The sequence below is a fragment of the Chaetodon trifascialis genome, chromosome 21 (genome assembly GCF_039877785.1).
Source record: "Chaetodon trifascialis isolate fChaTrf1 chromosome 21, fChaTrf1.hap1, whole genome shotgun sequence".
Taxonomy (NCBI): Eukaryota; Metazoa; Chordata; class Actinopteri; order Chaetodontiformes; family Chaetodontidae; genus Chaetodon; species Chaetodon trifascialis.
This window is the reverse complement of record NC_092076.1, coordinates 842,334-855,000: the sequence shown is the minus strand read 5'-3', so window position 1 is coordinate 855,000 and position 12,667 is coordinate 842,334. Positions and strand designations below refer to the sequence as shown.

The window sequence follows — 12,667 nt, the reverse complement described above, 5'->3', positions numbered from 1 at the left end:
TCGACTCTGTGTCTGTGGCTCAGCCTCGTTCTTCATCACTGATTTAACGTCTTTAAAGGTGATTTTCAGCTCAAACCTGCAGATCTTTCATCTTCATCTGAATCCTGACGAGACATGAAGTCATTTTCAAACACGAGGCTTCAGGTGATGTGATGACGATAGATTCAGGTTATTGTTTCAGTAAAGATGAAGAAGATTTACCTGAACGTGATCAAAGATAGGACAAAATGAACAAAGACAGAAACAAAGCAGTTTGAGACGAACACGTTTAATGGAGATAAATCTCATCTGGACATTAAAACACATTAAAATGAACAAACTCACTTTGCTTAAATCTGCTTTTACTGAGACTTCAGCAGCTTCGTTAACCACCATCACTCCTACTCTGACCACAGCTAACAGCTAACAGCAGCAGGACAACGATGATGATGATGAAGGTCAGTGTTGTTTGAGCAAAAGCAAATCCACTGATGACCACCAGGGGGCAGCACCTCCCCAGCAGCAGGACGACGTGAGGAGCAGCCTGAATGTGTTGATGTAAGAGATGAAGAGAGGAAGCTCGTCACTGCTCAGAGTGGACGAGAAGAATCCTTCATTAGATAAGAGTCTTCATCGCCTTCACCTGAGAAAGAACTAATACCAGGCTGTGAAAATACTCCAAAATCTGCCGTCTAAGTGCTGAAATATTGTCTGCTCATTAAGCAGGTGTGAAAAGATTTAAATCACATTGTTTAAAAAAACTTTGGAAGTCCGTCAATGAATGACAGGTGAAAGATATCAGCCAATGAGAAGCTTTCAGGTGCTGTCATTCCTCGTCTGTCCACCAGGGGGCCTCAGAGCTTCTCGTCAGTCACCTGAACGTGTTTCACTCTGCACACCTGTCCCTCATTCTCTCATTTGGCCACACAGCACATACACACCTCTGCAGGTAAGAGACACTGCCATCATGCTGTCTGTCTGTCCATCTGTCCATCTGTCCATCCGTCCGTCCCTCCGTCCCTCTGTCCCTCCGTCCCTCCGTCCATCTGTATTTTTTTACTACAACAATGATTCCCAAACAGTCTGGAGGCTGTTTAAACATCAGTAAAGCAGAACGTGATCACCTGCTGATCCATAAACTCGCCTGAAAACAGCTCAAAGTCAATATATTCAATGTTTATCACAGGTAAACAGGCTCACTGGTAACAGGTGAGAGGATCATGGTCTGTCAGCCTGAACAGTTTGGACGGAAACGACTGACAACATCATTCATGTTTTATGATGACACGTGAAATTGGTCTCGTCGAGGTCGTCTAAAATCTCCTGCTCTGAGAAACTCGATCGCCTGCTCTCCTCCCTGAACATGAAGTGAATTCATGAGCACGAGGTGAACAAACTCGCCTCTGCAGACATCCGAGCAGCTGAACCAGATTTAATCCCAGCGAGGACACGCAGGCTACAACATGCACAGCTTGATTCACTCGCTCTCATATTTTAGCCTCTTTAGCGCCCCGCTAAGTTGGAATTGTCATTATGTAATACCATTTTCTCAAAGTGAAAGGGAGCAGATCAGGATATTCTGCTAATCCCACCAGTTCAGACATCACACAGAGTTTTTAGTTGGTTGGGATGTGGGAGGCGGCGTGGAGCCGCTGCAGGTAGAAAGCCAGGAGGGGTTTCAGGTGCGTTACCTGTCCACAGACTGCAGCTCAAGGTGTGCGACGCGTCACGTCACGTCACGTCACGTCACGTCACGTCACGTCACGTCACGTCACGTCACTCTTTGTTTTTAGGATGGTTTAACCCTCAGCTCTGAATGTTGACGCTGCTTTAACTGTCTTTGTATTAACGACCAAACAAACCTCCAACGAGCTCGAGCTGCTCGCTGTGTGTTTGCTAGCTGTGTTAAGAAGCTAAAGCTAGCTTCAGAGTTAGCTTGCTAAAGGAGTTTATACCAGTTTGCACCTTTGAATGCAGCTCAACCTCAACAAATGCTGCTATGCTAACAGCTCTGTGAGGCTGTATTCACTATTTACTGTGTTTGGAGCTAAATGCTAACGTCAGCATGCTAACACGCCCACAACGACAACGTTAACATGCTGACGTTTAACATTTCTCATGGTCACCGACTTAGTTTAGTGAACTAGCATGCTAACGTTGGCTAATGAGAGCTAAACACGAACAGAATACAGTTCAGTTTCTCTTTTTATTCATACGTTTGTCCATTTTTGTGTACAGTTCAATAAAATCTTCATGCACCTTTTTAAAACACACTGACAGGTTTCACCATCATTAAAGAACATAAAGGATCATTTCTCTGATTTTTATCATCTCCAAAACAAAGAAACGCTAAGCAGCTCCTTTCATTTGAATCAATGGTTGAGTTCAGTGTTGAAAACAACACGCAGCACGAGCTCCAACGTACGGAAACATTTAACCTACAAGAACTGAACGTCTGCAGAAAACACCTGCAGAACAACAAGAGACGACGACAGGAGGAGAAAGAGCCAATGACGTTTATCTAAAGAGTGAGGACATGAAAGCAGCGTCCCGCCTGAGGCTGGACTCAGGTCAGTCACTGCTGACTCGACTGGACTGTCCTTCACTTCCTGAGTGTGTCCACGATCTGTCTGCATCAGGGACAGGATGTCTACAGCCCTGATTCCAGATCAGCCTGGACCCTGAAACATCAATAAACCAGATTCAGTCATCAGTAATCAAACTGTGCTGACTGACAGCAGTTTTCTGAAGCGTCTCTGAGTCCATGTCTTAACGTCCTTTGGTCCAAACAGGCGTGTTTGGAGCGTCCACTTCTTTCCCAGTCTGTGAAACGTGTTCACATTCAGCAGATATTTACAGAAATCAATGAAGCTGATGAGGAAAAACTGTTCTCAGGTCAGTTTATGTCAGGGAGGAGATCAGGAGATCACAGTCAAACAGCCTCCAAACTGTTCTGGAATCAGCGTTGTGTGTTGACGTGTTGCATCAGTCACGTATGTACCAGCACTGAACGCTGCTGCGGCGCTCTGGATCCGTTCAGAGGTTTTCACTGCGCATGCCTTCGCACAGGCGGCGCGGCGCGGCGTGGCGAGGGTTCGGACGGGCTGTGATCAGTGACAGTGAGTCATGATGGAGGACAGGATGGGGTCCCTGACGTCCAGCATGCTACCCTCTACCCAGGACTCTTTCGGACGGGTTTGCTCGCCCAGTTTTCGGTCAGATCTCCAGCGTTGCGTGCTGCGATGGCGAGCCGCTCTCTGAGCCTCATGTCGGCATCAGATGAGCCGTCAGGTCAGAGTCTCAGCCTGCTGACAACCTGAAGCTTACGTAACCCTCCCCGTGGACAAAAAGTGCACAGGGGAAAAACAAATACATAATACATGCTCCTAATACTCTGCGGCGGTCACCGTATAATCCACAAACATGGAATATGGAGGAGGGTGGATAATTGTACAGTTCATATCGTGGATGGGACGCAGCCATTGGTGGGCTGCTCAGCTGGCCGTGTGCTGTTTTTTACGTAAGAGGATTTGTGAGGGCCTCTGTGGCACGAGTCCTCTAAAGACTCGGGGTTGGATCATCTGTTAGACGGTGCCAGAGCCAATGAGCAGAGGGGACGGCCTGACGGGGGACGCCACAGTCTTTTTGGTCTGGGAGGATTTTGTCGTTTCAGGAAGGAAGAGATTAAGCCAGTTTGCCATGTGCACAGGAACAATTATCTATGATGGCTGACATGTCGAAGCAGTCACACGGCGCCTCCTCACATCACAAACACAGAAAACACAGGATACGAAAATCTACAAGATCTGAAAGAAATTCATGAAGGTCCCCACAGCGATGGAGGAGCGAGCCTGTTCCTCAGCTTACTGACGTTTTCTGTACACGTACGTAAGATTTCACCGATTTACGACGGCCTGACGTTAACGGCCTGACGTTAACGACATCATCGTTACAGATGACCTGATTAAACCCAGATTAGATCCATAAATACAATCTGACACGTGGGAAATCTGACTTATTTTAAGTTTAATTCAGTTACTTTAAAAAGTTTAAAACACTTTTAAAGTGTTTTTAGTTGTTGCACCACATAGAAAAGCACTGATGCTTTTGACTGAATGAAAGATGGTTTTTACATCACAGCAGTGACACACCTGGAAAACACACCTGGAAAACACACCTGGAAAACACACCTGGAAAGGTGGCGTCTCAGCAGCACCATGTGATCAAACAGCCACAGAGGTAAACGACGCTGGATAATCATCACACTTTGCTGTTTGAACTGCTTTGACCTTTAAAGCTTGCCGTAGCTTCGCAGGTTGTTTTCCACTCAGGTGTGAATGTTGTTGGTTCCACCTGTGCTGCGGTCAGCTGACATGGTGTGATGTCTCTGCTCTGATGGGATCAGCTGTGTCCTCACAGCCTTCGTCCTCACAGCCTTTGTCCTCACAGCCTTCGTCCTCACAGCCTGTGTCCTCACAGCCTTCGTCCTTACAGCCTTCGTCCTTACAGCCTTTGTCCTCATAGCCTTCGTCCTCACAGCCTGTGTCCTCATAGCCTTCGTCCTCACAGCCTTCGTCCTTACAGCCTTCGTCCTTACAGCCTGTGTCCTCATAGCCTTCGTCCTCACAGCCTGTGTCCTCATAGCCTTCGTCCTCACAGCCTGTGTCCTCATAGCCTTCGTCCTCACAGCCTTCGTCCTTACAGCCTTCGTCCTCACAGCCTTCGTCCTCACAGCCTTTGTCCTCACAGCCTTCGTCCTCACAGCCTGTGTCCTCACAGCCTTTGTCCTTACAGCCTTCGTCCTCACAGCCTGTGTCCTCATAGCCTTCGTCCTCACAGCCTGTGTCCTCACAGCCTTCGTCCTCACAGCCTTCATCCTCACAGCCTTCGTCCTCACAGCCTTTCTCAGGTGTCCCTGTCTTGTCTTTTGACATTAGACGTCCATGATCATCACCCTGCGTCTTTAATCAGGTACCGTCAAGCTGTATGTCTGATTCACGTCCACCACTGTCCAGCAGGCTGGACACCAGCTGGGGACACCTCAGTCCAAAGCTCCACCACTGTGACGTCTGTCAGTGTGACTGCAGGTGAGAAGCTGATGTCTGGATGTCCAAACGTCCCCAGTGTCCCAGAAGATAAACTGGTTGAAGTCCGGCCTGTTGGACATCGTTTGGTCCTCTGCTGGGACGTCTCTGAGGCCTTCCAAGAGTTCAGGTTGGACACTGTGTGCAGCAGGTGGTCGGTGGGAGTTTTAAGGGGCTTCTGGGATTGGTTGTTTTTTCAGCAGGTGAGGCCAAGAACCTGGAAAAACACACACAAAAAAAACTGAGCGACCTTTTGTAGTTTGGACTGTTCATCTGTGCACGTCTCGTCCAGTCTGAACCAGTTTCCAGTCCAGCTGCTCTTTTGTCTTTTAATTGACAGGATGTCAAATCTATCGGTTCCATACAAACAGATTAGCATGGTGTTAGCATTTAGCTCAAAGCACTGCGGTGCCTGAGGGCGGCTTCACAGAGCACGCAGGTTAGCAGAGCCGTTAGCTTTACCGTGAATGAGTGAACCGTGTGATCGCTGTATGAACCAAACTCGCTGCCTTCAGAGAGAGCTGATCAGAGCAGGAGAGGAAGAAACAAAGCATGTTTCTGTTGTGCTGGAGCGTCTCAGTAGGAGGATTTCCCTCCAAACATCAGCTGGGTTTCTCTTTGAGCTTCTTTTAACACCAACAAATCTCTGATAACACCAACATCTGCTGGCTGCCACATGTGTAAACCTTAACACTCTCCCAGAGGCCACCGAGGGGTTAGTCCTGCCGCCCGGCATACGTCAAACGGATGAGTGACCAACATGCGTCCGTACATCCATTCATTATTTCCCTGTCCACTGAGGGTTTATGTTGTCGGCTAAATTCATCTCAGTGATGCTGGGGGGGGGAGGGGCCGGGCGGGGGATTTACAGGCTGGTTCAGAGCCTCATGCGGCGGACGAAAAGACCAAGAGCTTAGAGTCTGGGACCTCCGGGTCCAGAGTCTGGGGGAGGGGCGTCAGTGGACTGATGCTCTGTCAGCAGAAGGTCAGACCGCCGTGCTTTTCTGAGCAGAAGCTCTGAGACGACGTGACTCTGTTCATCGCCTCAAATAGCTCAGCAGCCATTGGACAGTCAGCCGAAATCTGGTGCAGAAATTCGAGTTCGAGTTTAGTGACATGGTGAACGTCGTCATCAGGTCAGCATGTTAACGTGTCCAATGCTTCATCATCAGTGAACAGATTTCCAGAAGCGTCACAGAGGTTTAAAACGACTGGCAGCAGAATCAAATCTGATCTGAACGCTTCTTGTCAAAGGTCTTATCTTCGAGAGAAATGTTGCTCAGAGCAGCCAAATCATCAGTGAAGCTGCTGTGAGTCAGCCTGTGAATCCATGTCAAACATCTGGACACATGTTGTGTTTTCAGGACAAAAGGAAGGAAATCCAAACGTGTGAGCGCCGAGCAGCAAACACCTGCAGCCCCAAACGACTGAAGCAGGTTCTGATTTGCTGATAATCTGATTACGGCAGAACGGGACCAATCAGCTGCTCCGAGCCGTGCTGTGACGGTGGCGCCGTCCTGCCGCCTGCTCACACACAGTAATAGTTGATTTCCATGCATCTGCTAATGCGTGCTGGATTACAGCTGGAACGTACGAGCGGTGGCACGACAGTCGGCACATGGAGCGTCTGAACGACCTTCACACAGATGTTCACGGCACGCGCTCACAGAAATACTAATCTCTCTGCTTGTAAATTCAACTTTTCATACGCTCGCTTTTGTGTTCCTGCACGTCGTCTGACGCTGAAGCGAGACCCTTAAAAACGGGGTCGGCCCTGTTTGCTGTCGTCTTCACGGTCGTTTGTCGTTTGTAACTGATGACATGAAACAAGACGAGCAGCTGCGTCACGTCATCCACAGACTGAGGGCACTGAACCAACGCTCGCCTTCACTCCATCACTGAAACTAATAAACCCCACAGTTCGAGTCCAGGGCCCCCACCGTGTCAGTGGGCTGAGGGTCGACCGTCACACAGAAATGAAAACACTGAATGAGTTCATACAGAACAGCAATGAGCTGCAGCCCTGCTTTGAGTCCCTGCTTCCTGTTAAAGGTTCATTTTACTCATATACAGATTTATTTTGTCATGACTGAACGACGTGAGCCTGAGGAGTGCTGGTCTTCATCTTCTGATCTGCAGACCACATTATAGTCACATATGAGAAAAAACAGAAAACAAATGCATGAAAAAAACAACCAGTGGCTCCATTAAAACTTCAGGGAATTTAAAACTCTGTGAAACTCTGATGAGCAGATGAAGCTGAAGCTGAAGTTTAGCTTTTAGCATTTTCTCTGTTTCACTCGTCTATGTTTGTTCATCTGCTGTTTGCAGGAAGCCGCTGTTCAGGGTTTCGGGGTTTCGGGGTTTCAGGTCTTCAGGGTTTCGGGGGTTTCGGGGTTTCAGGTCTTCGGGTTGGGGTTCTGCCCCTGAATGTTGATCGTGGGCCCTGCCGGCTGCTTACCTCCTGCTGAGCTCCTCAGCGGCTCATCAACGCCATCCAGGAATGTTGAAAAGTAAAAATAAGAGTCCAGGACTAAAAACACTGTACAAGGTGATGCACCGGCACTCCGTGGTCGTCCCTCCTCTTCCTCAGACCAGAGTACTCCTCTTCTCCCTCTCTCGCTCCCGCTCCCTCTCTCCTCTGTCCCGGCTCAGGTCTGGCGTCGGCAGCTCGCCATGGCCCGCCGTGTTGTTGGGCTCGTAGCGAGACGAGGCGGGCGAGTTCTGCATGACCACCAGGCGGATGGGCGACTGGCTGGGTGGCGCCGGCGTGTTGTCGGGGGCGTACTCCTTGGTGGGGTCTTTGCCCCGGCAGTCGTACAGGATGCAGGAGATGAGGAAGACCAGGAGCAGGATGACATAGCTGGCCACCAGGATGATGAGGTTCAGGGTGACGGGGTCAATCTCCAGGTAGAATTCCATGAAACCCATGGCGCCGCTTCATATCTCGCCCGGATCCACAGATGATGGGAAAATCGACCACGAGAGAAAGCAAATACAGGAAGCAACGAAAGAAGCAAAGGCAGGAAAAAGACTGCGGCGGTGGACGAGGGGTGACAGCTGGCTGGAAAGAGAGAAAGAGCAAACGACCGCCGAGGACGAACGAGAGAGATGAAATGAGAGGATCAGCGAGCGAGCGAGGAGCGACAGCAGGCCGGCGGGATGTCGGCTTTGTGCTTTAAAGGACGTTAATCCTCGCTGCTCCTCCAACCTTGAATTTCAGCAGCCAATGATTAAAGCTGCTCAGTTTTAATAACTTAAGCCACCATTTTGATTTTGCCAACTACACGTACAGCGCAGTGACAAAATGATGCTCAGCAAAATGGAGGCCGGGCAGCGCGCACCTGTCAGCCTGCCATAAGCGTCACTTTGGGGATTTTGGGAGTCATGTAATATGTATTAAACAACTGCTTTATTATGTCACTCTGAGTGATTATTTGACGTTTCAAATTAGATTAAAAGCATTTAAGGTCAGACTGCTTAAACACGCACTGTGGAGGATTGTGCTGTTAGCATGTTAGCACATCCTGCTAATGACAGCTCGCTAGTTTTTTCTGCCCAGATCTGAGTCTGACAGGCAGAGCTTCATCCCTGTCAGGTCCAGGTCCAGGTCTGTTTGGTCATGGAGAAACATGCTCACTGGTTCCACGACAGATGCATACATCAGATTTTGGCTGCTAAACCAAATGTTGTGTTATATTTGACATCCCTTGAATAAACTTGTTGTTTCACAGTGAAAACCTTCAGAGAGACTCGATGTGAGCAGCTGAGGGTTTGACTGCAGCTTCAGCTTGAAACACACAGAAAAGAAAAATTTGTCTCATAATAATCGTTTTACTCTACTTTTTTTCAATCCATGATCATTCATTTTCTGTCAATACGCTGATCGATTGATGGACTCGTCGTCTCAGCTGAACTCGTGTATTTACAGAAAACTGTCGATAAATGTACTGAAGTAAAAGTACTTGTACTCTTCTTCTCTGGTTAATTCAAACTAATCTACCGGCTGCTTCCTGCTGCAGAGTTCAAACATCACGACTGCAGAGCTGAACCTCGCTGTAGTTCAGCACCAATCGGATCGCAGCGCAGATGAACTGAATGTGATGTCATGTGACCCATCACCCACATAAAGCGCCGACGGAGCAGCACGAGACTCCACATCAAAGTCCTGCTTCTCTGCTCTGAGACGGCTGCGTGTCGTTTGGACTCATCTGTTCGGCATTAAGCGTCAGTGCTGCAGCTTCCACAAGCTCCTCGTGTGTCTCGTGTGTCTCCGCGTCTCTCAGACGTCCCACAGTTCGTTTTCAGCCTGAATGCAGCAGCAGTTGAACAAGTTCACAGTGTTTCAGCGCTGAGGTTCAGTCTGCAGAGCGCTCCGTCTTTAAGCTCGCAGCTCTGCTCTGTCTAAATAAAACACAGAGAAATGAAAAGAGGATATCCAGTCTCTTCAAAAATGTTGTAAAATAACAGAATCAGGAAATACCTTTCAAACCAGGGACACCTAACTACTGTCCTCGACAGCAGATGGTGAGCGTCGGGGCAAAACAGGCGGGGTAAAAATAACAGAGCAGCAAAAATATAGCAAAGCGGATATTAGACTTCAGATAGAGGACACCCAAACAAGAGCTGCTAATGGTTTAAGATCAGGCTGACCCACTAAACTGTGAGGCGGGCCGAGACCAGCAGGCGCCTCTGAAGCTGTGGAAGAACCTGCACGTCAGGTGAAGATGAAGGGCAGGGAGGAGGAGGAGGAGGAGGAGGAGGAGGAGGAGGAGCACTGATTCAGGTGATCTGACGGGCTGCAGCGTCGCTCAGCGCGACTTCAACCAAACACTGAACCATGAATGGAGAACAAATGAGGGACAGCCTGAGTGTGTGTGTGTGTGTGTGTGTGTGTGTGTGTGTGTGTGTGTGTGTATGTGTGTGTGTGTGTGTGTGTGTGTGTGCGTGTGTGTGCAGATGTGGCAGACACACTCCTCTCAGGAATCTCCTCCTTCCTTGCAGTCGTTGCTGCTCTCCATCTGCAGAGGGTTTCTTGCCTGATGGACGGAGGACAAACAGACGACAGATGGTCCAAATCGCTGAGTGAAAAAACTCTCGGATCCTGAAACTGGGTCACCAAGTTAAAGTCTGAACATCGGCCGTGCTGCTTCTGTCGCTCTCTACCTTTCAAACAAACAGTCGACCTTTGAGGAGGTCGACGCAGCAGAGGAGGCTGAACGCTGACTTCTGTACAGAAGTGACAACTACAATACTTCTTCTACGACGACCTGCCGTCTTTCCTGACCTGCGACCGTCCGTCCAGCGGCCGTTCGGACATGTCAGCGGAGGACCGGCCGCCTGTCACTCCCGTCCTGCAGGTGTGACAGTGAACGCATCGCCGTCCGTCCACGCTCAGCCTCGGTGTGAAGGCTTCAGGTCCCGCCCTCCTCATGCAGAGCATTGTGTTGTTCAGAGGAAGCGGCGTCACGTCACCTCTGTGCATTGGTGTTCGTGAGCAGCCTTCGGTCTTCTTATCGCAGCCTGACTGGAAGAGCGACAGCGACAGCCTCAACACGGGGCTGCCATTCTTTTCCAAACACAATGTGGACTTCCTGCGTTGAGGCGGCACCGCTGAGCGCGCCCCTCCTGTCTGTCACAGCACCCGCCGCGAGCTGGCAGCGACAAGCACACCCTATTATTTCAATAAGCCTGTAAATCCATCAGCACGCCAGCGAGTGAAAGAAACAGATGCACAGAAGAAGTCTGAGAGGAAAAAATGGATTTCTGACGGATGAGAGGAAGTGCCGCTCCCTGGTTAATGGGGCCTTTCGGGGCCTTTCGGGGCCTCCGTGCCATTGTCGGTCCTGCTGGTCTGGTCTCCTTCAGAGGCTTAAACCAGCTTCTATCGCTGGATCTTTCCCAGCGCAGACCAGCTGGAGCCGACACGCTCGACCACGTTCTGCGTCCGCCGCTCGCTCTGAACGTCTCGCTCTGAACGTCTCTGAACGTCTCTGAACGTCTCGCTCTGAACGTCTCGCTCTGAACGTCTCTGAACGTCTCTGAACGTCTCGCTCTGAACGTCTCGCTCTGAACGTCTCGCTCTGAACGTCTCGCTCGGAGCGTCTCGCTCGGAGCGTCTCGCTCTGAACGTCTCGCTCTGAACGTCTCGCTCTGAACGTCTCGCTCTGAACGTCTCGCTCTGAACGTCTCGCTCGGAGCGGCTCGCTCTGAACGTCTCGCTCGGAGCGTCTCGCTCTGAACGTCTCGCTCTGAACGTCTCGCTCTGAACGTCTCGCTCTGAACGTCTCTGAACGTCTCGCTCTGAACGTCTCGCTCTGAACGTCTCGCTCTGAACGTCTCGCTCTGAACGTCTCGCTCGGAGCGGCTCGCTCTGAACGTCTCGCTCTGAACGTCTCGCTCGGAGCGGCTCGCTCTGAACGGCTCGCTCTGAACGTCTCGCTCTGAACGTCTCGCTCGGAGCGGCTCGCTCTGAACGTCTCGCTCTGAACGTCTCGCTCTGAACGTCTCGCTCGGAGCGGCTCGCTCTGAACGTCTCGCTCGGAGCGGCTCGCTCTGAACGTCTCGCTCTGAACGTCTCGCTCTGAACGTCTCGCTCTGAACGTCTCGCTCTGAACGTCTCGCTCGGAGCGGCTCGCTCTGAACGTCTCGCTCGGAGCGGCTCGCTCGTGTTTTAACGTCAGTGAATGGCTGCTGAGTCTGAACACGCGCTTCGTTCAGTGTCTGTCTGCTTTCTGTTTAATCTGATCTCACTGATCTCTCACACACATCACCAGCACAGCAGCACCATCTGAACAGCTACAGGCACACTTACTGAACTCTTCATCAGCAAACAGAAGACGTCCAGGACGTCTGACCAGCAGACACACTCCTCCTCACTCAGTTTGGGAGGAAGAGTTCATGTTGCTCTGCAGCCAAAGACGGATATGAAGATTTACCCTCTGCAGCCTCACAGCAAGCTCACAGTTCACAATCATTTCCAGAGCTCAGAGCTTCAGGGAGCAGCTGAACACACACACACACACGCACACACACACGCACACGCACACACACACACGCACACACACACACGCACACACACACACACACACACGCACACACACACACGCACACACACACACGCACACACACACACGCACACACAAACAGCGTCATCCTCTGTCCTGTCTGTCTGTGCATTATATCGTGAAAGTGGCCACATGTCCATTAAACTGTAGGCACACACGTCCATTTCCTGTGTAAACAGGAAGTCAGAAGACAAACTGTCTCAGTGGCGCCTCCTTTCAGACGCGATCCTGACGCAGCGACGGCGCTTCCATCCAGCCTTCATTCACGTTTTCATTTGATCCTAAAAATCTGACATGTTTGAGTTTTCGCGTTTGGCTGAGGAGGAAAAGTTGCTTCATGGAAACAGAAATAATGATCGGCGCCACCTGCTGTTCAGCTCGACGTGTGCACCGCTCACACCGTTGGTTAAAGTTAGTTTCCATGTGGATGAAACCTCGTTAGTTGTCACGCCTGTCAGAAATGACTGTCGACCTTCTGACGGCGTCGTAACTGGATTATTGATTAACTCACTGGATTCTGAAGAGACTGTTAAATCG

The 12,667-nt window shown here is 50.2% G+C and overlaps 3 protein-coding genes across 4 annotated transcripts in view; 1 reads left to right on the top strand and 2 right to left on the bottom strand.

The window, feature by feature from the left end:
* Window positions 1–9, top strand: part of hlfb (HLF transcription factor, PAR bZIP family member b) — a 10,985-nt gene extending 10,976 nt beyond the window's left edge. For both annotated transcript variants that reach the window (XM_070990732.1, XM_070990731.1), the window contains exon 4: window positions 1–9. This exon is cut by the window's left edge. The gene's annotated coding sequence lies outside the window, so the exon portion shown is untranslated.
* A 4,334-nt stretch (window positions 10–4,343) lies between these two features.
* On the bottom strand, window positions 4,344–4,913 carry LOC139349999 (ribosome-binding protein 1-like). The gene has a single exon (XM_070991086.1). The coding sequence runs from the start codon at window positions 4,911–4,913 to the stop codon at window positions 4,344–4,346; it is 570 nt and encodes a 189-aa protein (XP_070847187.1).
* Window positions 4,847–8,183, bottom strand: smim36 (small integral membrane protein 36). Its single transcript, XM_070990336.1, has 2 exons — window positions 7,525–8,183; window positions 4,847–5,280 (listed from the first exon to the last, which is right to left on the bottom strand). The coding sequence occupies exon 1, from the start codon at window positions 7,992–7,994 to the stop codon at window positions 7,653–7,655; it is 342 nt and encodes a 113-aa protein (XP_070846437.1). The 5' UTR covers window positions 7,995–8,183; the 3' UTR covers window positions 4,847–5,280; window positions 7,525–7,652.
* Window positions 8,184–12,667: the final 4,484 nt, after the last annotated feature.